General features: G+C 39.8%; 1 protein-coding gene across 1 annotated transcript in view; it reads right to left on the bottom strand.

Moving 5' to 3' along the window:
- ITPR1 (inositol 1,4,5-trisphosphate receptor type 1) overlaps positions 1 to 27,035 on the bottom strand; it is a 309,353-nt gene that overhangs the window by 203,893 nt on the left and 78,425 nt on the right. Inside the window, 6 exon segments of the mRNA XM_030568211.1 lie at positions 17,469 to 17,564; positions 19,272 to 19,418; positions 19,513 to 19,596; positions 21,239 to 21,337; positions 22,842 to 23,000; positions 25,281 to 25,367. Of these exon segments, the coding sequence (XP_030424071.1) occupies positions 17,469 to 17,564; positions 19,272 to 19,418; positions 19,513 to 19,596; positions 21,239 to 21,337; positions 22,842 to 23,000; positions 25,281 to 25,367 (672 nt within the window).

The raw sequence follows: 27,035 nt of genomic DNA on the forward strand, positions 1-27,035 counted from the left end.
ACTTTTACTGCGGATTTCCTTGTTGCTGTCTCGCCAGAACAGCCAAACTTCTTCCTCATCTTCTCCAACCTCCAAGGTGTTTTCTCCACTTGATACCTCTTCAAACTCAAACCGAGAAAGAACCAACCTGGCAGAATGAAAGAGGTTAAACAACAAAATAATTCAGTCCACGATATCTTAAATATTTTGTTTTAGGACGACTGCTGAGTTGCACAGGGGTACAGTAACAGTGATTTGCATAGTCACTCAGGAGACTTGCATTCATGGTACCATATAGCTTTTGTTTCTCAACATGGCCACACAAAAAATCCCATATCATGTAGGAAAAATAGAAGAGACATTTCCTTATACTACATGATGACCGTAGGTGTTCAGATACAATTGTTATGAGCATGATATTAAAACCTAGTTAGAGCTAAGTACTGAATATCCAATGTGAACAGTTATCCACAAAGACATATTGTATATTTTTGATTGGTTATAGAAATAATTTTGTGGCCATCTATATGGATGAAGAAACAAGGGTATCACCTAGGGCAAGACAAATTAATGTCCAAGAAGACTTCTATTTATGTCCAAGACGACTTCTATGTAGGAAGCATTGATTCAAAAAACATCTAGGATCAATGAATTTACTTATTCTCCCAAATGCTTTGATTGCACAAATAAACTTTGATCTATTCAATATCCCACAAATTTCATTCTCTTTGAGTGTCAGAAACATAATTAAAGAATGACTTCACACCTAAAATGGTAATCAAGGTTCTTAGCATCTGGCCAAAAGAAAGGTCACGAACTACATATGCAAGAGGCACAAATTAAACAGATCAGCAAGAGACACTGAAACCTGGCAGAATTCTGGTAGAGAGACAAACATTAAGAAACGAGATTATTAAACTTGTCAAACCTAGAAATAGTGCCTGCAAGGTCTTTCCTGTTTACCTAGATTTCATTTATTATCTAGCAAAGACATGTTTTACTCTTCTTGACCTCTTTTTTCAATATTAACCTTCTCTCAATTCCACATGCTAAGTAAACCCAGCTTTACTGAAGCTAGTTGGAAGTTGGTGCCTGTTATGGATACACATGCATTGTTTAGTTGTTCCCAAGAGATGAAAACTGAAATTTTGACCCAAGGTGGAATAGGTAACTATAAAAATACCAGCTTTTGCACTGCTGTGCAAAATTTCTCAGTGATTCTTCTGATTAAAAATGCCCTTTTCACAAAACTGAAATTTCCTGTGAGAAAATTATTTTTTTTTCTTTGGTGCCAAAAATCTGATTTTTCCTGAGAAAAAACGAAATGATGGCTCCCCACCTGACAGGCTCTTGTCAATTTCACATACCCTATGTGAAACAGACAAAACCTTTCCTAGAGGACTTCTAAGGCTGAGCACCAGGATGCTCTTCCTCCCTGCCAGCTGGAGATGGAGGGAGAAAATGGGGAGCTGAATGTGTGGGTTCTTTACCTCTTCAGCTCCTAAATCTGCAACAGGCTCTCTTCCTGACTGGCTCCCAGAACTGCAAGCAGAGAATTAAACAGCCAGGATAGAAAGCTCTTTTAATTTCATTTGTGAAGTTAAGAGCTTTCTGGGTGTACAACAGGGAAGCCAAAAAAAAAAATCCATTTCAATTCCCCTGAAAGCGAATTTTTCTTAAAAAGCTTTCCTGAGGAAGAATGTTATGTTATAAATGTTTTGTTGCAATTCAGCACAAATTTTTAATTCAAAAAAGTGAAAGTTTTCATGGGAAGAATTTTTCATTTTTCAGAGAGCTCTAAGTTCCTAAAGGTGCTGCTGACTACAGTCAATCTACCATGGTAAACCTAAGGGCCAGAAGAATAACCAGGCTCATGGGACCTGGAACACCATCTTATACAAGTTTGCTACATAGCAAATCCCAGAATATCTGCTTATCCAGCTCAGATGAGAGAGCATTTTAGCGCCTTTAGTTTAAAATGGTTCAAGATTTAAAATGTTATGTAAGACTGCAGCTTCTCTCAGTTTTATCAAGCTGCCTGATGAAAACGTTAAATATCTGAAAGATGTCTAAAGTACATAGGGCTAGGAATCCATGTGGCAGTCATTTTGGTGCCTCCAGCACTCATCTATTGTGTATTTAGGATGGCTCTCACACATTCTAAGTTTGGTACTCTCTGTAGTCTTGAGGCTAGTGTTCTCAATGCTCTGATCCACTTTCCTTATACACCAACTAGAAAGCTATTCATAAATAAGTCTCAGCTTACTTTGTCTCAATGAGTATTCTGCATTGGCTGGATTCAACACAGCTTTACAAATCAGTTCCTGTGTCACTGGAATAGACTTGTTCATGGAAACACACAAATCTGAGAGATAATCCAAAAATCTAGTTGGAAATAAAAAGACAGATGACATTAAATCCCTGTCATGGTTCTTCAGTTGACTCTCTACATTTTAATAAAGAGAAAAAGCATTTGGACAACCAAGTAACATTGCAGAGCAAGGGAGGCCATTGCACTGGTGGAAAGTTATTGTCTGGCTCAGAGGCAAGAGTGGATTAAATATGCTTCTCAAATACAGAAACAAGTTGGCTTACACAGATCTCTCAGGTTATGAATAAGAGAAAAGGTAACTAAGTCCCAGTACAATCTGTCTTACCTGGGCTCCCTGTTTTCCTCACAAGACTAACAAAAGTATCATCTCAGCAGCCGTAATGTGCTTCTCCAGCAGTTTGCGATTGTTATGAAGCAACGCTGTAATAGTATCTTCCGCCAAAACATCATAACCAATTTGTTTCTGCATAAAGCCGAACTGCTTGGCTATGTATTCCTGAGAAAGAAGAAGAAGAAGAAGAAGGTGGTATTCTAATCTCACTTGAATTTTAAACGGAAAAACAGTTAGCTTGCTTATATCAGTATCCTAAAGGAACAGCTTGGTTAGGTTCTATTGTGTCTATGATTTAGGACCACGCTGAAAAGCAGGGAAAAAATATAACATAGAACAGCAATGGACAGTTTTTATGTCTACACAGCTACTGGACAGGACACATCCAGCTCTAACTCCTTTTCCTCTGCTCAAACTCTCAGAACGATGATAAGATTTGGTTTTAAATCACTTGATAGTAATGGTAGAAGTTGTAGAATGTATTGAAGTTTCAATGTGCCTTCAAAATTTAAATTCAAGAACAATGATATTCTCAGTCTTCCCCTGGATTAGACAGAGTTAATTACAATGAATTATAAATTCCTGTAAGTAATGACACTACTTGAACTGTACCCCATCTTGGATGAACGAACACATACACCCAAGCCACCAGCCTGTGTTAGACAGGTTCTAACACATAACTAACCTGATTCTTTCTGTAATCTTGCTGCGAGTGCCTCAGCACCCTGTAGCAGAGCCGGCAAATGTGTCTGAAAGGAGCATGACGCTGGTCCCAAGCTCCTCCAGCCTGAGCATTGGCCCATCTCCACAGTCTGTAAACGGTGCTTGTAACAGCTTGAAATCTATGGGGTTATTTTAGAAGATAAAGGTTGAGACATGCTACCTAAGCTTAGTGAAGGTGAGTGAGTGTACTTACACATGCCCATCCTCCCTTGTTGCTACTTTATGGCCTCTGTCTTGTCAGAACCAGTTTAAATCTTGTCTACATCACCACAGACACATGTCAGTTCTGAAGGCCATCATTTTCTCCCACCTGAACTTCCATAAAGCTTCTTCTAGTTGCACAGTCTGGACAAAGGAGCTGTCTCTGAAGAGAATGTGGCTGATCACTTATGTCCAACCTTAGACGCTTTGCCTTTATCCATTGGTTCTGCCTCTTGTGGTATCTTCCAGTAATGGGACACCCAGAGTTTTACACTGACCTACACTGCCAGAATACTGCTGAAAGCTAGTGAGGCAGAAGTTGCCTTATCCCAACTAACTTGTACTGTTCTGTATTCTGAGAATCCACTCTCTCCTCAGAATCTCTGTCACATGATAAAACTCTCTTACCTGCTTTAGGATATTTTGCTCTCTCATCAGCTTTTGCCGCTCACGATTTGGTTTAGAAAATACACTTCAAGCACATCTTGCCCAGAATTAGTTCCACCGGTAACAAAGTAAACCAAATCTTCCAGCAGCTTGTAACAGACCTATATAAAAACCGAAAGTGTCAACACAGAATCGGAACGGTCAGTTGTGAAAAGAATTAACATAGACTGCAATGTTTCAAATGTTATTTTAAGAAGGAGATAACCCAGAAGTGAGGAGCATATGGAGTGGATCAACAGCTAACTGGAAACTAGTTTTCCTGGTTGATGTAGGTTTACAGAGGAAATGGAAATGCCATATCTTAGTACCCCATACACTGGCTATTGTGTTATTGTACGGCCAGATAAGCAGATGGGAGAGCCTCTTAACTCAAATAGAGGCCTATATTTTGGAAGCATAAGGTCCTTAGTTCTATGTACCAGGCTGGTGGCATTCATTACACGTAGTCACAAATTCTACAGACACTGCAGGGAGTGGAGGGGGTTGCAAGAAGTCATGTGTTTCATCTCTCAAAGCAAGTTAGATTAGATATTCCCACATTCATTTTCCAGACTGTTTCAATATAGACATGCTATGAACACTTCCTCCCAGCCCTACAATGAATACAGATTCATAAACTTAAAGGCTAGCAGGGACCATAATGATCATCTGTAATCTGACCTCCTGCACTTTGCAGGCCACAGAACCTCACTCACACATTCCTTTAGTAGTCCATACCTCTGGCTGAGTTACTGAGTTAAATCTTTATTTAAAGACTAAGTTACAGAGAATCCACCATTTATTCTCGTTTAAAGCAGCACGCGACCCATGCCCCATCATGCAGAGGAAGGTGAAAAAAACCCAGCCTCTCTGCCAAGCTGGCCTGGGGGAAAATTCCTTCCTGACCCCAAATATAGCACATCAGTTAGACTCTGAACATGCCAGACACCTAGGAAAAAGTCCTCCCCCTCTAGTGTCTCATGTCCACAGCTGGGGATATTTCAAATTAGCAGTTGCACATGGGCCATATGCCATTGTAGGGCGTCTCATTCTACATCCTCCTTTAATAAAAACTTATCAAGCTCAGTCTTGAAAGAAGTTAGATTTTTCCCCACAACTGCTCCCCTTGAAAGGCTGTTCCAGAACTTCACTCAATGATTAGAAGCTTTTGCCTAACTTCAGATCTAAATGTACAGATGGCCAGTTTATATCCATTTGTTCTTGTGCCAACATTGGCCCTTAACTTAAGTAACTGCTTTCCCTCCCTGGCGCTTATATTTCTGACGTACTTAGGGAGAGCAATCATATCTCCCTCAACCTTTGCTTTGTTAGGCTATACAAGCCAAGTTCCTTAGTTGTTCTCCATTCTCTGATCATCCAAGTAGCCCTTCTCATTCCCTGTTCCATTTTGAATGCAGGAAGATCAGAATTTGCACACAGTATTACAGATGAGGTCTCACCAGTGCCTTGTATAATGGTGGTAACACTTTCTTAGCTTTACTGGAAATACCTCAGCTGATTGCATCCTAGGAGTATATTAGCTTTTTTTCCCCAGGGTCACATCACATTGGTAACTCTTAGCCATCCTGTGATCAACGAATACGCTCAGATATTTCTCCTCCTCTGTCATTTCAAAATGGTAAGTACTCAGTTCATGGTTAGCTCAAATTCTTGTTAGTCTCTAAATGCAGAACTATTAAATTTCATCCCATTTCTATTACTCCAGTTTTCAAGGTCATCCAAATCTTCATATGATATTCTGGTTCTCCTCTGTCTTTGCAATAAATACCAACTTTGCATCAACTGCAAATTTTATTGGCACTGAGAGTGCGCTAAAGTCATTACTGAAAATGTTGAAGAAGACTGGTCCCAGAATTGATCCTTGAGGAACTTCACTAGTAAAATCACTCCAGCCTGATAGTTCACCTTTCAGCATGACTCACTATAGTCTCTCTTTTAGCCAGATCCTTACTGACCTTTTAATTCTCATATTAATCCCCGTCTTCTTCAATTTATTTTACTGAAATCCAGGTAGATTAGATCAATTGCATTTCATTTACCTACATAATTGGTTACCTTCTCAAAGAAAGAGACCAGGTAGGTCTTACCTCGATCTACCTTTTGTAAAATCACATTGTATTTTATCACAGTTACTGTTTACCTCTATGTCCTTCACTGCTCTCTCTTTCAAAATTTGTTCTAAGACCTTGAATACAGTTGAGGTCTATTGTCTAGTTCCTATGCTCTCAGTTCTGCAAAGAAAAAAAATCAAGGAGAGCTCCAGGGAACACAGATTGAGATCCTCTGATATCACAGAATCATAGAAATGTAAGGTGGAAATCAATCATCAAATCCACCTCCCCCTCCTCCAGCTGCACCAGTACCATGTAAACCTAGATCTCCCTGACAGATGTTTGTCCAACTTCTTTTTAAAAACCTACAATGATGACGTTTCCATAACCTCCCTTGGAGGCTTGTTCCAGAGTGTAACTATCCCTATAGCTGGAAAGTTTTTCTAATATCTAACCTAATTCATCCTTGCTGCAGATTAAGTTCATTACTTCTTATCCTCCCTTCAGTGGACATGGAGAGCAACTGATCACTGTTCTGTTTATAACAACCCTTTATTTATTTGTAGAGTGTTATCAAGTCCCCCCTTAATTTATTGCAGAGTGTTATCAAGTCCCCCCCCCAGTCTTCTCTTCACAAGACTAAACATACCCAGCTTTTTTACATTTCCTTCAAAGTCACATTTTCAAAACCTCTTATTTTTTTGGTTCTCTTCTGGACTATCTCCAGTTTGCCCATATATTTCCTAAAATGTGGTACCTAGAATTGGACACAGTAATCCAGCTGAGGTCTCAATAGTGCTGAGCAGAGAAGGACAATAACCTCCCATTTCTTACATACAAAACTCCTGCTAACAAACCCCAGAATGATATTAGCCTTTTTTGCAATTGTTTCACATTGTTGACTGTCCACAACAGATGGTTAAGGGTTAATGTCCCTTTTACTTGTAAAGGGTTAAGAAGCTCAGTAAACCTGGCTGACATCTGACCAGAGGATCAATAGGGGGACAAGATACTTTCAAATCTTGGTGGAGGGAAGTTTTTGTTTGTGCTTTTTGTGTTGTTCGTTGTTCGCTCTCGGGACTGAGAGGGATAGGACATCTTTCTCAATCAGTCTTTCATGTTTCAGAATTGTAAGTAATAGCCAGGGAAGGCGGATTAATCTTATGTTTGTTTTCTCAACTTGTAAAGGTTTCTTTTGCTGGAAGGATTTTTTACCTCTGTTTGCTGTAACTTTGAATCTAAGGCTGGGGGGTGGGGTCCCTCTAGTCTATATGAATCTGAGTACCCTGTAAAGCATTTTCCATCCTGATTTTACAGAGATAGCTTTTAATTAAAGAAAGAAAAAGTAAAAGTTTTCTTTTTAAGAACCTGATGGATTTTTCCTTGTTTTAAGATCCAAAGACCTCAAGGCAACCCAGGGAGGGGAAAGTCTGGGGGGAAAAGGAGGGGGATGGTTAATTTCTCCTTGTTTTAAGACCCAAGGGGTTTGGGTCTGGGTTCCCCAGGGAAGGTTTTGAGGGAACAGAAAGTGTGCCAGACACTAAATTCTGGCTGGTGGCAGCATACCAGACCTAAGCTAGTAATTAAGCTTAAAAGTGTTCATGCAGGTCCCCACTTCTTGTACTCTAAAGTTCAAAGTGGGGAAAAAACCTTGACATTGACTCATTCAATTTATAATTCACTATAACCCCAGATCCTTTTCAGCAGTACTACCATCCAGTCAGTTATTCCCTATTTTGTACGTGTACATTTGATTTTTCTTCCCTGAGTGAAGTACTTTGCACTAGGCTATTGAATTTCACCTTGTTGAATTCAGACTAATTCTCCAATTTGTCAAGGGTGTTTTTGAATTCTAAGCCTGTTTTCCAAAGTTCTTGCAACCCCTCTTAGTTTGGTGTCACCTGCAAATGTTATAATGAAAATACTGAAAGGCATCGAACCCAGGACTGACCCCTGGGGGACCCTACTAGACACATCCTCCCAATTTGACAGTTTTCAGGTATAATGAACAGCCATGGATGGGGTCCACTACTTTTATATGCAGGGGTTTGGTCCATGTGATCTATATCGTGCCTGTTTTCATTGGTGATACTCCCCACAAGTCTATGTTCATTCCCACTGTGATGGCGTGTGAGGGAAGCAGAGTTTTACAGCAAATAATTAGTAGTTGATAACTACTCTTTGAGTACATTCTTTCAATCAGCTGTAAAGCCACCTTATAGTAATTTCATGTAGACCACATCTCCATAGTTTGCTTATGAGACTGTCCTGTGGGACTGTGTCACAAGACTTATTAAAATCAAGATAGATCACATCTACTGCTTCCCTTCATCCACTAGGCCAATAACCCTGTCAAACATTTGTTCCTGACAAATCCATGCTGGCTACTCCTTATAATTCCATCATCATCCACGTGCTTACAACATGATTTTTAATAATCTGTTTCACTCTCTTTCCAGTTACCGAAGTTAGGCTGACTGGTCTGTATTTCCTGAAGTCCTCTTTGTTTTTCAGTCACAAGGGGAAGAAGAAACTAACTTCAGAATAGGGATTATACAGATTTACATGAGTAAGGGCAGCAGCCCTATCACTACAAGAGGCTTGCTTCTTGAGTCTCCTACCTTCTTTCGTTCTGGGTGATTGTTCCCTTTTCCAACTTGCCAGCAATGGAACCCAACACCTTGCTTGCATCGTTAGCAAAGTCCAAGTCCCGAACTTCTGCAGGAGAAACTGGTACTATAGCAAAAGCTTCTTTGTCCTCTTTTACTGGAGAGGTACCGATCTAAAACCCAAGGTAATTTTAGTATCACACCAAGATACAAGGGGCAAAGCAGCAGTAAAGTAACTCGGTAATATTAAGACATGAAAGAAACCACAGTCCTAACAGCTGAGATTAGAAACAGCAGTACAAGATTTTTGATAGAATATGAAGTTTAAGAACAAAAGACTTCAATGCAAATCTATAGTTCTCCAATTCAGGACTTTTGCAGTCACAACGCAGATGAGACTGCAAAAACATTGCCACAAACACCCATAAGACATGCTGCTCCTGATGATTACATTATATCAAAAACTAAAAAGCCCAATTACTCAACTAATGTTAGTGCTTAACTTTTTCGTTACAATACTCTGTACAGGTAGTCTTCATTAATATTGCACTGTTTGTTATTTGACTGACTTAGTAGAACAATATGCCTCAAAGACTCGGGATTTTTAATATTGAAAGTATTTTTATGAAAACACAAGACAAAAGATGGATTTGTTAAAGTTAGAGGACTTACTTTAAGCATCACAGGTTTCTCTTCTTCTTTATCAATTGGGGTATTGGTGCTATGAACCCAGGTGTTAGTACATAGGTGTCTAAGCCTGACATAGGAGTTCCTACAACACAGTCAATAATTGCAACAATGAGATAGTTTTCAAGACATGCAATTGACCAGTTATCCTAGGTGTGTACAATTTTCAAGTCGTTGGCAGGAAAGACCAATAGGAGACAGATTATTTTCTGCTAGAAACAGAGTGTCCCACAATAGAATAAAGCTTTTCAAAGTAGCAACACAGGTTAAAAAAAACTCTTCAGTTTGTTCTATATTGTGAACTCAACTCCAAAGCGCATCTATATCTTAACACACTGCAGCTCAACTTCTAACAATTCCTGTGCATAAATGGGAAGGAAAAGCTACTCAAAAGCAGTACTTATTCTTTGAAAACCATTTGACTACTTACCATGCACAATCTATAACCTGCCTCAAGTGTCACAGAAAGTAAATTAGCAGAATCTTTGCTAATAAGAAATTGTTCCCATAAAAAAAAGAAAAGTAGCCACACAGAGTACACTTACCTCTCTCACACACACACGCATGCACTCTCTATGCCCAATATATTTATTTAATAGTATGAAGCAGCAAAGACTAGAGGAAGGGGTGGCTCTAGACATTTCACCGCCCCAAGCATGGCGGCATGTGGTGCTCTCCCAGTCGCTAGTCCCGCGGGACTAGCAGACCCTCCGCAGGAATGCAGCCGAAGGCTGCCTGCCTGCTGCCCTCCCGGCACTGGCAGAGCACCGCCCGCGGCATGCCGCCCCAAGCACGTGCTTGGCGTGCTGGGGCCTGGAGCTGCCCCTGACTAGAGGACAGTCAGTAGTTCTTTCACTTCAGAAGACATTGGTTTAAATTTCTGTTAGGTCAAAAGTTTCCATAAATTTGGTGGTCTCAACATCATCCACAGCTCAGACCGAAAACCACAACAGGGGCGTCATGCCAACCTACTGACAGACTAAGAACTAGAATAGCAGGGCAAACCAAGAAGAATTAATCTAGCCTAGCATTGATTTGTGCATGTAGGAAGCACGCACAGCACCCATGTGCAGTTGTGACTACATGAACAGTTTTTTTTGTTCCCTTTGTTTTGGAGCTGGAATTTCAACTTAGCCACAAAATGTTACTTAAAACTCAAGCTCCGTTAAGGTCACTCACTAATATTCTGCGATAATTTGCAGTAAAACAATCAAGTTCAAGTTTCCTCACACAGCTCAGCGGTGTGATTCCCAGCACAGGTAAGCAGACTTGTGCAAGTGCCTCTTAAACTAGCATGCTAATACCAGCAGTTTGGACATTGTGACATGGGCAGCAGCGTGGGCTAGCCACCTGAGCTCAGATCCCAGGGGATCAGGTTTGGACTCAGGTGGCTAGCCCAAGCCACTGCCTGGGTCACAATGTCCACACTGCTATTTTAGCGCGCTAACTCAAGAGGAGCTAGCACGCGTCTGCCTGCCTGTGCTGGGAACCACACCTGTCAGCTGCAGTGTAGACATACTCTAGAAGTTTTATGCCTAAAGATAGAGTCACATCAATAGTTTTCACACTGTCTCAAGAAACTTCCTAGCCAAAGAGACTCTGAAGCTTAACTATAGAAAAAAGTTGACGCTGTTTAAGTTTTTAAGTTCTATGTGTCTGAGACAACTGATGACCATTGTGGAACAATTTTATCCCTAGTGTTGGCTTCAGAAAGGCTTTACTCCTATTGGTTTCCTCCAGATCTCTGCTTTGCATTTACCACACAAAGTACAATGCAAAAGAATGGCTACAAAGGAAGTATTAGCCATCACATAACTGCACCTGCACAACTTCTGAAAGCCATATAAGACACTCACTGAAAGGAACTCAACTTAGTTTACTTAATAGGACATGTGGAGTCCATTGTTCTCCAGGGTCACAATCAATCAGTTTAGACAAAATGCATTTTTTTTTAAAAAAAGCAGATTACTTGGTCTTTGGAGCACGCAATGTGTCTTAACTAAGTTTGTAAGGCATGTAATGAATAAATAGTGCCTTTTAAATGTTTGATTACTAGAAAATAACATTGTTGAGTTTGAGGAGCAATATGCAGAATTCACACACCTAACCCTTTAGCAATATAGATAGAGCATGAACATGAATTCAGGAGACTTGAGTTCTATCCCTGGTTCTGGCCCTGGCCTGCTGCAGGACCTTTGGTAAATCACGTCCACTCTGTGCCTCAGTTTCCCCTGCTGTAATGTGGGAATAATGATATTGTCATCTCCTTTGTAAACTGCTTGGAGATGTACTGATGAAGAGCCATGTAACTGCTAGGTATTATTACTATTAATACCTTTAATTAACTTGAAAGAGAAAAACAGTGAAATTTTTTTCTGTAATCTTAAAAATAAATGTTAGAGTGTCTGTATCTTTCAACAGCTAGTGGTTCTACTAGAAACAACATCCAAGGAGAATATTCAACTCAAACTGGGTACTCCTGTAAGCAGTGAGAACCTGTTGCATTTAACATCATACCTCGGGACAAGGCTATCTCCCCCTCGCAAAGTGGTGGGGTCCAGCTCAAAGATAGAGGAGATATCATTTCCTTCAGGCACAGACACTAAAGAGTAAGCCATCTTCTCCTGAACATTATTCAACCCTCTTCTGGATGCATCTTGGTCAGGATCTGTCTATGGAAAAAATCCAATCAAATGAAGTCAGAAATGCAATTCCAAGAACTGTCAGACCTGCGCGAAAAGCCAAGCATTATATCAATCTGTTTCATAATTTGTGCACACAAATATCAACCTCTCCAAGTGCTGGTACTGGCAGAAGCTCCAGCTGTGCTTTAGGACAGAAATAAAACTGACAATTAACTGCTTTTGCCAAACACATTTCTTCACTTTGTCTGCTGTTGGTAACTTTTGAGCATCTCTGGGTTATAATGTAATAATTCCTAAGTAATCCTGTGTCTACATCTTTTTACATTAAGTGCCAGAACATACACTCAAATTGCCAAAACATTCATCTCACAATGCACTGAAAACCTAGATCAGCTTCAGACTCTGCTGCAGATGATCCATGTCTCACAAGAGCCTTACCCTAAAGGCTGCGCTGAAGGGCTCCAGAAGTCTACTTGATAACTAGAACTTTAAATAAATATTTTGTAAGCAGCAAAAATGACAGCTGGCAATTCTATTTCCCAGTCACATTGTCAATATCAACTGTATCTAATAGATTCCAACAGCAGAAACAGAATTATACCTGTCAGTCACTGACAAAAAAAAAAAGAAAGGTCACCAAGAAGATAGCCAGCTAGTCGTTTTCACCTCAGTTCATGGCATTTATGCTTGCACATTCAAATGTGTCCAATGCACAACAAAAAAAACAAGGCAACAATATCTGCTAGCACAATATGAAGTGTTGACCCAGGTTAACACTTTCATTAATGAATTCAGCGTTATAAATGCATTGAGACTTGAAATCACCAACACTTGTTAAATGAACAAGAACTTGGATGACTACAGTATAAAGCAGAAACAACAAAGAGTCCTTGTGGCATCTTAGAGACTAAAATTTATTTAGGCATAAACTTTTGTGGGCTAAAATCCACTTATGCTCAAATAAATTGGTTAGTCTCTAAGGTACTACAAGGACTCCTCATTGTTTTTGTTGATACAGACTAACATGGCTACCACTCTGAAAAGCATAAAGTAGCAAAGTCAGAAAAACTGAAGCTCAAGGGGAAAAAAAAAAATATGAGAAAAAGCAGTGGTTCGCTCTTCCTTTAAGATCTTTCGTGGGGACCTCAGCAGGAATCTCCAATCAACAAGGTAAAGATGTTAGCCAAGACTTTAAAAACTCAGGGACAAGTGGAGTAATCAACAACTCCTACGAACTTCAATGGGAAATGCTGGGATCTCAGTACTGGCGAACATCAGACCACTTAGAGACCTAAACAGTGAGTTAAGAGCCTAAACTTAAAATAATCTATTTTTGAAAATCTGAGCTTGAGGAATTGAAAGAGCTAGGATTGTATGAAAGCTACAGAATGTTTACAGTGTTACACATGTACTGCAAGATATTCTGTGATTATTAGCAGCACGTGAACTTGGCTACAAAATGGAGATATTTACAGTTTTGATTTGTCATTCGGTAATAGGATGGTAAATATATGGACTAGACATGCAAATTGGTGATTCGCATTTAAAAAATATGCAACTATATACTCAGTCTGTTTGGAAACTATCAGTTGAGACTCCAACTACTCTACACGTGTATTGAATTCTCAAAACCTTCATTTGTCTTCACCAAACCTCTTGTTGATCTCCAAACATAGCAGATGATGAAAGTTCATACACTTCAATCTTTCTGGCACCTGAGGCAATATATTAGCCAATTCTAGAGATTATGGCAAAGCTACAGACCAGGGTGCAGCAAACAATAGGCAACAGAAAGTGAGAGATCTTAGATAAGGTTGTTACATCCACGCAGAACTAAAGTTTCACCTACAAAAGCATAATTGCAAAATTCATACAATGGATCCCTTGCAATGTTGAAGGGTGCAGTCTGGGACATATTATTCATGCTCATTCAAATCAAACCTCTGCACTGATCATTAACTGAGGGATAAGGAAAGAAAGCCAGAGCAGATACTGTGCTGAAAAACTTGCAGTCTTGAGAATGGTTTAGGCTTGAATAAAGTTACTGTACTCAAATAAGGTTAGGTTGCTAACACCATCTCTAAGTTAAAGGAGTTTAAACTATATTTGTATGTTAGAAAGAGATTATATGCTCTTGTCATTTGTTTATGGCAGGGGTAGGCAACCTGTGGCACACGAGTTGATTTTCAGTGGCACTCACACTGCCCGGGTCCTGGCCACTGGTCTCGGGGGTCTCTGCATTTTAATTTAATTTTAAATGAAGCTTCTTAACATTATAAAAACCATATTTACCTTACATACAACTATAGTTTAGTTACATATTATAGACTTATAGAAAGAGACCTTTTAAAAACACTGAAATTTATTACTGGCACAAGAAACCTTACATTAGAGTGAATAAATGAAGACTTGGCACACCAATTCTGAAAGGCTGCCGAGCCCTGGTTTATGGTCTATTTTGCCACCTGGTGGTGAAGAGGTACAAGCAGAAAACCAGAAACCACTTATCAGATTTTACTCCGAGATTCCATCAACATCTGAGCTCATTTTGAGGGACCTGTGTGTAATAACAGTGGTAAAAATGAAAGTCTTTTCTGATTTCCAAAGAGGTACTAGAAACCATTAGTGTTTACCTGGAAAGTTAAGATATAAGTTTGTTTTCACTATCCAGAATATGTACTAAATAGTGTTGCCAAGAGGTCAGCATTTGCTACAAAGCAGTACAGGAAAATGAGTTATAACAGAAAATAACTGGCATAACCTTTGGGTATCTGGTGGCAAATGTTGAGTTTTAAATGGCTACCACTTTAGATGACATTCATATATAGACAAGGTGACAGGCCAACTAATATTCCTACAAAGAAAATTTGAGCTTTTCTCACTTCCATGCATCGAGTTACATTCTTCTCTTCTCCAAGGATACAAGCTTTTCTTCCTTGTTTCTAAACACAGCTATCTTCCCTTATGCCAGACATTGATCAGGAAAGAGATATTATGGCATCATATGCCTACAGTCTCATCCAAATGAAAAATACAATCCACAATGGAAAGGGCTGTTTTAGTTATATCTGCTGTCAGCAATAAAGTTTTGATTTGAAAATACAATGGCCGTATAGTATGCCAGCTTCCCTAGTCACATCAATAGGAGGCTTCTGGTAATTCATACTCTATAAAGTAAATCAAACAGCATCTTGAGTAAGTGTGATGTAACTCCACAACATTGATTGGAAAGGACATCACACTCGCTTTTACTGGTAATTCATAACAGTGACATCAAAACTGCCAACTGGTTGGGCACAGTTCTTGTTTTATAGCCTCATTATTTATCACGGTTTTCCTATGATAATTTAACATATGAGAAATTGTTCCTTAGAGATAACTTTCATTCGTGAAATAAACCATTTCATTTGGCCCCTGGGACAAAGACAGCATTCAGGATATTTGGTATCAGATCTCATCTTCTGAAACTTGCATTTTCTTTCTCCAAGTCTGAAGAGCATCGAAGAGGGGAAGAGTTCAGCCTTCTGAGAAATGGTTCAGATGCTATTCTGATAGGAGCTACTTAAGAATCAAGATACCTAGAAGTGCACAGCTCTTCAACATCCCCTGACGCCTACTACAGCAATCTTCAGTTCTCAAGATAGAGCACTGCATGCAATACCTTCCACCTATGCTTAATTTTGACTTTCTTCAGAAGCAGAAATGCCTTGTATCATCTGTTCACTTGCCAATCAGATACCAGGGCTTGAGTCAACCCTCCCTAATCAGGGGCAAAACTGTACTCTTGCCTATACTTACTGAGGATTGACACTCCTGGTCATCTTCCTCATAGTCAGGGTTTACCTGATGAAACACAATCACAGGCAAGTCAACAGTTTAGTTTTCCACCCCCAACCCCAGTATAAAATTCCTCGGGGAGACTGAGCTTATTCTGTAGCAGATGCACCTTTTTCTACAAAAAACGTTGGGTTCTTCAATCTAGCAGACAAAAGTACAAGAAGATCCAATGGCTGGAAGTTGAAGGTAGACACATTCAGACTGCAGATAATGCAGACTTTTTAACCGTGAAGGTAATTAACCACTGGAACAATTTATTAAAGGTTATGGTGGACTGACAGTGGCAATTTTTTTAACCTAGATTGGATGTTTTTCTAGGAATGATTTTCAGGAAGTTCTGTAGCTTGTGTTATACAGGAGATCAGACTAGATTACCCCAGTGATCCCTTCAGGCCTCAGAATCTATAAACATATATACAATGCAATCAACTTTTAAAAAACAGACACAAACAAACCACGCAGTTGTGTAGCCAAGAATAGAATTAAGCAATCAGCAAACTTGCAAAAGAGACTCAACTAGGATATAACTAAAGCTGGAAAGAAAGGAAATTTTGTGAAAATTATGTCAAGCTTTGAAATCATAATTAAATTTCAAAACATTTCAACCAGCTTTAGAAGTCGCTACAAGTTGGGAAAAATCTTGATCATGTCATCATTTGAAATGTTCCTTTGATAAAAACTACTTTTGCCATAATATGCACGGATTCACCAATTTCTCCCATTGTACCTTTGTATGAGTGAGTCTCCATGTTTTCACAGCTCATTAACCAGCCCATGATTTGCTAAGCAACCTCTATAATCCGCTGGTCCTGTTGATTCATTTTGTACTTGGCAAAATGCTACTAAGTGTTTTGGAATCTGCTTACTAGAAAAGCACGCAGCAGGATTATTTCAATTCAACTCGTGCATTCACCATGATGAGCTATATTGCCTTTCTTCACTCCAACCTCCCTGGCATATCCCCAGCACCTTATTTTTACAAATACGCTCGTCTTCATTTACACATGTTTCAAGAAACAGAGTCAAGCTAGTTTCAGTGAGTATTCAAAGGTATTAACAGTTCACCTTCCAAAATGCTTGGATAGGTAAATGTTCGTGACAATTCCTAGAAGGCTTCTATAACTCTTAGCTTCTCTTTTATGAACAATTCTATGTTCTGCTTGGAAATCAAAAAATCCAGACGATCCAACAATGCGTTTAATTTATTCCCCCCAAAACGTAGCAACAGGTTCTCCAGCCATTCATAGTACAATTCCCTCTCCAACTAATGAGCTTATCTTGATTTTAACTGTTTACATAAAATCGTGTCATTTATTGTCGATTCTTTTTAACAAAAAAAAGTCACCACCTATCCTGAACAAAAAGGGTAGAGACACATGGTCATTCTTGTAGTGCAGTGTTTTTTCCAAGTATCTTTCAAGAAAGTATCTTGTTTCATGGTCTGGCACTTTGATACTACCTACTCTCGCATAATTTCATCCTTAGTGATACTAATCCTACATAGCGATCGTTCATTAATCTGTTTTCAATCCTCAGTTAGGCAACCACAGTTTTTTGGGAAGGGGTAAAGGAGACAGCACCAAAGGAGAAGAGGCAGAGTTTATGGGTCCTCCCCATGATACTTACCTCTGCTGCTAAGTAGTGTCCAGTAGCAAGATGTTTGAACCGGAAAAGGCTATTCCAATATCCTGCACCACCTCGACAAGGGTCATGTTGCACCACCTGCAGAGAGAGAGAGAGGGGCTATATTCTGCATTTCAGTGGCTTGCCCCTCAGGTGAGTACTGAGGTATTTCACTTTCAGTCATGTAAGAACACAAGAACGGCCATACTGGGTCAGACCAAATGTTCATCTAGCCCAGTATCCTCTCTTCCAACAGTGGCCAATGCCGGATGCCCCAGAGGGAATTAACAGAACAGGTGATCATCAAGCGATCCATCTCCTCTTGCCCATTCCCAGCTTCTGGCTAACAGATGCTAGGAACACCATCACACATTGGCAGAATGTGACGGAGCTCAGAAAAAAAAAAAAAAAAAAGATACCAATTACCAGTCAGGTATGGAGGCCACCACCAAGGATGCATCCCAAATGGACATGTCCAACACAGCCACTGGTGCACACCTGGATTTTTAAAGTTCTACTTTCATGGCTATCTCCAAGTCGCTGGATTTGTTGGCTAACAAACTGACTATGGTTTTGTGCTCTATGTTGAGCCTTCTAAGAATGAAGACAAAGGGCTAATGGGATATATTGGCAGAAAGGTGGTAAAAGGAGGTTTTTTTGGAAGCTTGTATTGGGTTGAACCAGAAGAACTGAACGAACTTACTAAAAGTCAGGCAAGATTCTCTTGTTTTCCCTGATAGTCACTTTAGTCTCAAGAGAAAAACAACAACAAACAAACAGTAGAATTGTTTCAAACTTGACAGTGTTTTCCCAAAGAAGGGAGTTTTCTAGATCTCCGTATTAATGCTCACGCGCCTCCCAAGAAAAACTATGGAACTAGGACTCTAGACAGGTTCCCAGCTGGAGCACAGCTGAAAGAATCTTTGAATTAAGTGGCTGCACTGCTGGGAAAAATAACTGTCCTTCACTCAGAGGGACTTGTAGTGTTCACACAGGCAGGCTGCATGTCATTTAAAGTTGCATTTTAAAACAAAAAAATTATCCTAAGCATATGTATCTGTTTCCAGAACCTAAACATCTCAAAGTTTTGTTTGTTTGTTTGTTTAATAGGTGAAACGTTGGCCAAGACATTGAAGTCATCCTCCTTTCTCTCTCTTTTTTAAAGTAAGACACTAATGAGATGGTTTGATTCCAAAGAGACAGAGACTAACAAACGGGTTTAATCTCCCATCAGAGGAGGTTATGTGTACCTACACTATTCCACATTGGACATGGATGCGTTCAGCACATACAGCAAGGCAGTAGAAATAATTAGTACTTTGTTAGAATAGAAATGGTCTGTGAGCCTTTGTTTGTCAGAGGGTGGAGATGGACCTCATTAGAGAGATCACTTCATCATTCCCTGTTAGATTCACTCCCTCTGGGGCATCTAGCATTGGACACTGTTGGTAGACAGGATACTGGGCTGGGCTGTCCTTTGGTCTGATCCAGTATGGCCATTCTTATGAGTAAATAAGGCATTTATTGACACCTCTCATTCTTTTTTTCTACATTGCCAGGAACTGGTAGTTGGAAAGCACCTTGCTGCAGTGTTAAAAAGTCAAAACCATGTTTTTATATTGTAAAAAAAAATAATAATAAAAAATGCAGACATGCTAGTAAACAATGGCATATTTTGGTCTTGAAACTTCAAAACCTGAAAAAAAGTCATACTTAAAAAAAAAATCTTGTGGAGCAAGGTTTTAAATAAAAGCACCAACTGTTACAGTAAACTCATTTGTACAGCCTCAGAGATGCTGTCCTTACCTCGACTTCCCACAGTGCTTTTGAACTAGTTGCAGAAGTGGCCGACTGTCTCCCTGTAGTTCTCAGGAAGACATGCTGCTTCTTTCTGTGCTCATCGCAAGTCAGAAACTTCTCCTGCTCCGCATGAAACAACCTTACCACATCTCCCTGTCAAAGCCAAGACAGATTGATCAACATGAACTAGACAATAAAGACATCATACCATTAAAAAGCCAGCAGCAAGATAAGTTTCCAAACTTACCCCTTTTAAAATATCATCTTTGTTATCGCTCCATTTCATGAAAAGGACTATTTTCCAGCTCGTGTTGCAGTTCACAGAGTTGACCTAGAACAAAGACTAGTATCACTAGTCACACTAGAAGTATGATAAAACACTGCCAAGTGCTGCCTTTTTCTTTACAGTGGAAAGAGAATCTGAACAGCACACTGCAATCCCTGTTTATTACTGTACAAAACGAAACACCAATCCAGAAAGCCTGTGGCCTGCACTCAACCCTGCCATAGATAACTTGTTACGTTGATACCTCATCTAGCTATGTCAAGAATAGAGTTAGGTGACACTTTTCAGACAAATAATTTATTCACCAAAAAGGCAGTCTTGATTGACCCAAAAAACTATTCATAAATCTGACACTAATTAACCAAATAATTTTGACCGTGGGGTGTGGGGGAGAACAAAAAATCAGGCTAGAATCACAGAAACAAAGGAAGTGGCTGTGGTTCTCCCCTTGTAAACCTTTAGCTCACTGCGTAGGACACTTCCCTGGGATGTAGGAGACCCAGGTTCAAATTCTCACTCTGGAGCAGTGAGCTGAACCTTAGTCTCTCCTTTCCCAGTTGAGTGCTTTAATGACCAGACCATAGGCCAGTGGTCCCCAAATTTATCCTCTCGCATTCATCTTCCCATTAGTAGAATGTGGCCATGCCCACTGCCCCCCCACCCCTCGGGCTGGGAGCCAAGAACAGGGGGTCGTAGGCTGAGGGCAGGGGCCCAAGCCCAGAGCAGGGCTGCAGCCAGGGCAGGGGCTGGGGGCAGAGAGAGGCTGGTGGCATTACCTCCCTGTCCCCTCACGGGGGGCTGGTCCTGGCCCCTTTGCAACCTTGGGGGGGGGTGCCCCACAGTTTGGGGACCACTGCTTTAGGCAATCTGTCCCCTTGAACTGTTCCATGCTACGTAAGTATTTATTTATTTGAACAACGACTTGAATTAGGATGTCCCACATTGCAGGCAAATGCCTTAGCCATTCTCTCTCTCTGACACAATGACTAGTGAACCAGCTTCAACAGGAGAGATTGAGAGAGACCTGACTTGACCTAGAATACCCTGGCTTGGTGGTTAGGGCACTCCTGGAATGTAGAAGACCCAGGTTTGAATCTCTGCTCTGAGCAGGGATTTGAACCCAGGTTTCTCCTCTCAACATTCTTTCAGATTGATTAAACAACATCATTTCACCAAAAACATTTCAGAATTTTCAGACTTAGTTTGACCAAAAACTATTTTTTTTTAATTTTCAGAACTGCCACCAAACTGACAGCAAACAAAATCAAACCAGTGATTCACCTAGCTCCAGTCATTAAGATGGCAGATTTTGTAGAAAAAGTACGTTTCATTTATCTTTGTTCTTACAGCCAAGCAGTTGGGCAGAACGGGCAACGCTCACGTCTTTGTTCCAGATAGCCTGTTATTTACCTAACAGATCGGCTCTTACCAATCCCCGCCCAGCTGTTTGCCCACTAGGAAGGAAGTGAGAAACATTGTGTCCAGAGCTAGTAGTATTTCTACTTCACTAACAGGATGGGACAGCAACGCAGTATATGCTCTCCAGCATGGTAAGTGGCAATTCCATAACACGCATGCTCCTTAGTTTAGCCAAGAACTCCAAAGGCCCCCTCCAACTCTGTTTACACCAAATTTCTGTGTCACCACTGCACTAACAGGCCAAGCTTTTGATTTATTTGACACTTACCTCATTGCACCCAGGATTATCAACCAATTGGTGACTACTGGCATGAAGGGGCTGGCCAGCATTAACAGGATTCAGGACCACCTTGTCTCCAATGACAACCTGAAGAGAAGTACTTGGCAATCAGATTCAGAAATGGTCCCCAAAGTTACCTTCTTCTGGGTGCAAGCAATGAGGTTAAGCCATTTGCTTACAGTTTAAAGATGTTTCATGCAGAAAAAAAGTAAAGACACTGGTATCTTTATTAAAAAAAGACAACTTGACAACTTCAGAAGAAAATGGATGTTTAAAACATTCAGAGTTATTTAAGGTTTAAAGACACCTACACAACTGGGCTGAGTGGCATATAAAGGAAAACTACAATTTCCACTGACTAAGTCTTTGTCTTCCATACAGTCATTTCAGTGTCTAACATCTAACAATTAATTCCTAAAACCAAAAGTCATCAGAAAGATTCTCCTCCTCCATGACAAGTTGATGGGTCTTAACCTACAATGGTTTACTCTCAATTAATGAGGTCCAATCAAGTGTGGTAAGCTAAGTGCACTTTATCATGGAGGATGAAGATCCCATGTATCCTATACTTTCCTTCAAGACAGTTTCTTATCCAAAGCCTCCCAATCTTACTTGACGCCCTCACTCTTCCCACCGCCCCCCCCCCAAAAAAATCCATAACAAAAATCTTAGGTGAGGGACTTGAATTCCCCTCAATACAGAGAAAGCAAAACATTACTTGAATTTATATGAAGTTTCTTCTTTTTAAATTAACTGAACACAAACTACATTCATCTTCAAGGCATTATTCCCGTAATAATGAAATAAAAACAAGGACATTCAATTGAGGCTGTATTACGTGTAGTGGTGGGATAACTATACTGAAGTGAACAGTTTAGTCTACCTGGATATGGCTATGCTCTATTTCATGCAATCTATTCTGTTTAGGTGCCCTCTATCAGGTTGGACCGGACTGCACTGCACAGCATACTAAAGTCCTTGGCTTCTCTTGAGTTTAGGCTGATGAGTCATGCCAAAGTCCATCATGGTTTTGCAAGGTCTAAAATCATTTACTTGGGATTATGGAATGACGACCACATTCATTCTTATGTATCCAACGTCGGAACACAATGGAGATCTCCAGAGATTAAAAACTAGAGTATTAACTCACAAACAACCTTCCACACCTCCCACAAGCAAGGCAACCATTTAGTCTAATTCTGATAAAATTATTGACAGAGATATTCATAATGGAACCGGAAAGACTCATAACTACAGCACCATGAACCAGCATACTAATTGTATTTCTTCTAAAGCTACTCAGATGACTTTACATTTCATGCCATTTTGAACTCGGTGGGGATTTAGAAGGCTACTGTATTTAGATTCCTTATTCCTTCCAATCTTAATCGTTCCTCATTTCCAGATCAGTAGTTACCATAGTGATTCTCCTCCCACACTGTTCAGCGCAGGAAAAGGGCTGTGGCCGTTAATATTACATGCTATAAAAACCTGTGCATTTAACTAGTCAAGAGTAAGGAAACAACTGATACAAGCTCTTTGTATTTTACACCAAATAATGCATCATCTTCTGATGCTCATCTGCACTTACACTGTCTCCTATGGAACGCAATTTGTAGAAAGGCTGTATATAGAACCAGGAACCCTCGTTTCCAGCTTCATCCAGGGTCACCCTCATAGCATTCTTCTCTAGCAGAGCTGGAAGCCTCTTATTTACTGTCAAGTATTTGTTACTTTTTAAGTGGAGCAGCTAGAACAAAAATTACAATTTGTTTCTGTAAAGGCAGACATATGTTTCCTTTGATTAACACTGACTAAAGACTATATAATAGTCTGAGAGTCTGATCATAATACATGGACATTAACTTCTGATGCTAAGATTGAATAGTTATGCTGTTCATAACAAATCCAGAGACTATTGGACTTCTTGTTTTGAATACATTTTTTAGTAGGCTTTAGATTGGTTCATGGCACTGAACAGTTTCCATTTGTGTAAATGTCCATATCACACTAATGAGAGACAACAGAGAACTGTCTTTGCCAATTATTCTCTATGTTTCAGTAGTCAGATACCAAGGACTGTGAGATATTGATGACAAAACTGTTTTCCTTCAGGGGAATGGGTGAGGCTTCTCTCAAATGGCTGTGCTCATTCTGAGATGGGAGACTAATGAGATTAGCTATGAACAATTCTTCTCTCCCTATGAGGTGCCGCTTTATTATTTTGTTTCAATATGCCATGAGACATCATATATAAACCTCACTGCACTGGTAATACATATCTATAGGATATAATGGACCATCTCGTAGCAGCCCCATTGTCTAGCTTACATGTTGATTTGGATTAAACATAGCAGGGTTGAATCTTAACGAAAGCAGGACAATGCTTTTAACTTTGGATGTTTGGAACCTTTTGCTGCCTGTTGGTCCATTATTCACAGAAGTCATCTGCCACTGGGAAGGTTCCTACAGAACTGGGGTATTCCTCATAATTAGGCTGGGCAGAATTTTTTTTTAAAATACATTTCAATGGATAAAAGCACTGTCTATTTTTAAGCATTTTCTTTTATTTTTATCTATTTAAGTTTTCACAGTGGGGGAAACTACAGGGCAGGTCAGACAATAATTGTTTAAAGACAGCAGACACTGAGATTCTAAGAATGAAAGCTTTACAACAGTTAAAGTTGTCAACATCACAGGTCAAAGCATACAAAGTGAATCGCCTTAAATCAAATTTGAATAAGTTCTCTAAAAGCATTTTTCTTACTTTGCCTATCTGTAAATTTCAATTATTATCAATGGAAATATATTTTGGTTGGTTTGGGTGTGTATAGTGAAGCCAATGTTTACCAACATTTACCAATACAAATCTAATCCTTCCTCTCCTACTCACAACTGCTCTTGGTATGGAGCATTGACTGGTTAGAAATGCTTATTGCAATCTCTTGTTCACCTGAAAAACAGACAGATCCCTCTCTCAGATGAAGATATTGCCAAAGATTTTCATCATTCTAATGTTACACTTAGGCTAGATTATTGTAGTGAATTCTTTAAAAGACTTGTCTTGAAGTTGTTCCCAGTGCCGTAATAGCTGCAGAACAGGACTGCTTGCCTTCTCATTACAAAAGGGGAGAGAAGAACCCTGTTACCTTTGCTCCCTGCAATCCTACTCTGGCTGATGGTATGGTCAGAGGATACAATTCAAAGTATTTGTTTAGAAAGTCGTACATAATCTTAGATCCAAATGCTTACAGTTCTCTTGCTCTACACCTCCACCTGGCAGTTGTAATCAGATAAAGTGGATCTGCTTTCAGTCCCCAGAAGAGATCAGAGAACCCGGAGTTGCTGAATGCTCTACTAGTGGTGGTCCTAAGTCCCTCACTGTCTGCATTTAAGGCACGACAAGGCTTGTCGTTGATCATTATTACAACACTTCCTCAGCATCTTATTCTTCTTGTTTGCGACTCATCACTATTCGTTGCATTCGCTGGGAATCCATCTTCATCAAGTGGGGGTGACTTGCCCGAGGTCTACTGCACCAAATCCCTTGTTCAGGGTAGACTATCGTTGTACTGGGGAGTTGATTATTTTGGTTCTTCTGATGTGCACTGGGTTTACTAGATGGTGCTGTACAGCATTTGGGGGATAAAGTGAGGATAAAATGAAAGACGTTGTATAGAATTGTACACCACTGTGTATTTGCCATCTACTACATGGCCAGGTCAAGGTCCGGCAACTGTATTGGGGGGTATTCTAGTTTAAAGCATTCAGATGGTGCTCTTAAAAAGGCAACGTTTATAGCAAAATAAAAATGCCTCCACTTTAGAATCTCACAGCACACAAAACCATAAATGTAGTTCTTTCTTCAGAGTATCATGCTTCTGGGTAACCCAGTCATGGCTTGCAAGACAACACACTCAGATACTGAAATTCCACTATTTTGAAGTATAATTGTACCTTGGTGGTTCAGGTAAGACCCTACAGAGCTATGTCTTACAGAGTAGACAGTGTGAACAGGGCCACAGCATACCTGGATAACATTGCCATACTGGATAACCGTTCCCAGCAGTTTCCTGTTTTCAGTCTCATTCTGTTTCTTCTCCAAATCTGCTGCATGCTGAAATATAAGAAGGAAATTGTGGAGATAAAAAGTATTGTTATAAACAGTGCTCACAATTACTTACTGTAATAAAACGTCAACGTACATTTGTTCCAGCTGTATGAAGTAACCATTTGAAGCCTAGAATCAGATTTTATCCTTCACAATTTTCAAGAAGGAAAATGATTGAATCTGTACTATTTGAACTATACTGACGTGAAGCAGTAACACAGAGGAGTCAATGTTTTGACTTCAAACTGATTGAAGTTTTCTAAATAAAACATGAGATGAAAAGTTTCCAAAGGAAACTGAACCATGAGAAAACAGGTAAAAAGGAAAGATGGAGAAGAGGGGGATTCAAACTGGCAACTCAATCTTCCAGCTGCTCAACTTTAATATAAAATAAATGATGAGGACTAAAGAACTGCAAGTTTGGTCCCTCTCTCTCTAATTAGGCAGTTTCCAAAAACTTGGATTTTACTTTGCCAAGAGAAGTCTCCCCCTTCATTCCTCATCCATTAAACTTTTTCATGGTAACCATAGTCATCCTATTCATTCGATAGGCTTCTCTAGACACTTACATACAGCACTGGAAGAAGGGACTGTCTAGTTCTCAACTTCCCAATAAGCGAAAGTTCAGAGTTCATAAAAGTAAGAGATAGGATAGTACTTCCTAGAGAGTCAGGCACAGCACAAAAAAAACTTCCCCAGACATGCTCTGCTGCAATACCTTTCAATTTCAACCTGCTGTATCCATGATAATGTAATCCAGGGTCTCTCTTTACCAGACAGACATTTCAAACACATAGAAGCATCCACAAGAAGATATGAGGAAACCAAACCTGATTTATGACCTACTCAGACTAGGATCTGAATTCTAATGCTACCAACCTGTGAAAGCCCTAGTTTGTTACTCTACCCTATTTCTTTCCTCTTCATTTTCATTTTATTTTCAGACTTAAGCAACTTATCCCATGTTGTTTTCAAGATGCTTTATTTGTAAAGGTGTACTGATTCACCTTACACCAAGATCAGAGAAAAAACAGATTATAGGGAATAATTCATTTAAATCTGATGTCAGAGGATGATTTTAAACTAGGTATCATGCATTTAGAAAGTCTATGCATCAACTATTTTAGTTCTCAAAACTTCTGCCACCACCCTAGAACTCACTTGTGCTTAGTTACCTGTGGGTGATGCAACGTGATACAACAGGCTTCAGCATATCAAAGAGCAACAGTGAGCCATGTGTTGGTAGAAAATAATTTTGCTTCTTTATAACTCCATGTATCTTAAGCCATTTCTGTTAGAAGATATGCTGAGCAGGACAACTGGCTTTCTCCATGTGTAACTGTACATTTCGGTACAAACAATATGATGCAGGACAATTTAAATGCTTAAAGATCTAACACTGGGACTGCTAGATTTCAGATTATTCTACAGTGAAAAGGTTTCTTGAAATCTGATATTAACTTTGGGCCCAATTCCACAAGGCCCTGAGAGCCCTCTACGCCCGAGGACATCAATGGAAGTGGAAGACATGTATTATGCTGAATTGGTCCCTACATTTACATTAATAGAGCAAAGGGATCCATTGCATATAGGTACAAGTGAAGAAACAAGTTAAGTTCAAGTATATTCCAAAAGCTTAAAGTGAACAGACAAAACTGCATATGTCAACACACT

Source organism: Gopherus evgoodei, chromosome 7, assembly GCF_007399415.2.
Source record: "Gopherus evgoodei ecotype Sinaloan lineage chromosome 7, rGopEvg1_v1.p, whole genome shotgun sequence".
Classification (NCBI taxonomy): Eukaryota; Metazoa; Chordata; order Testudines; family Testudinidae; genus Gopherus; species Gopherus evgoodei.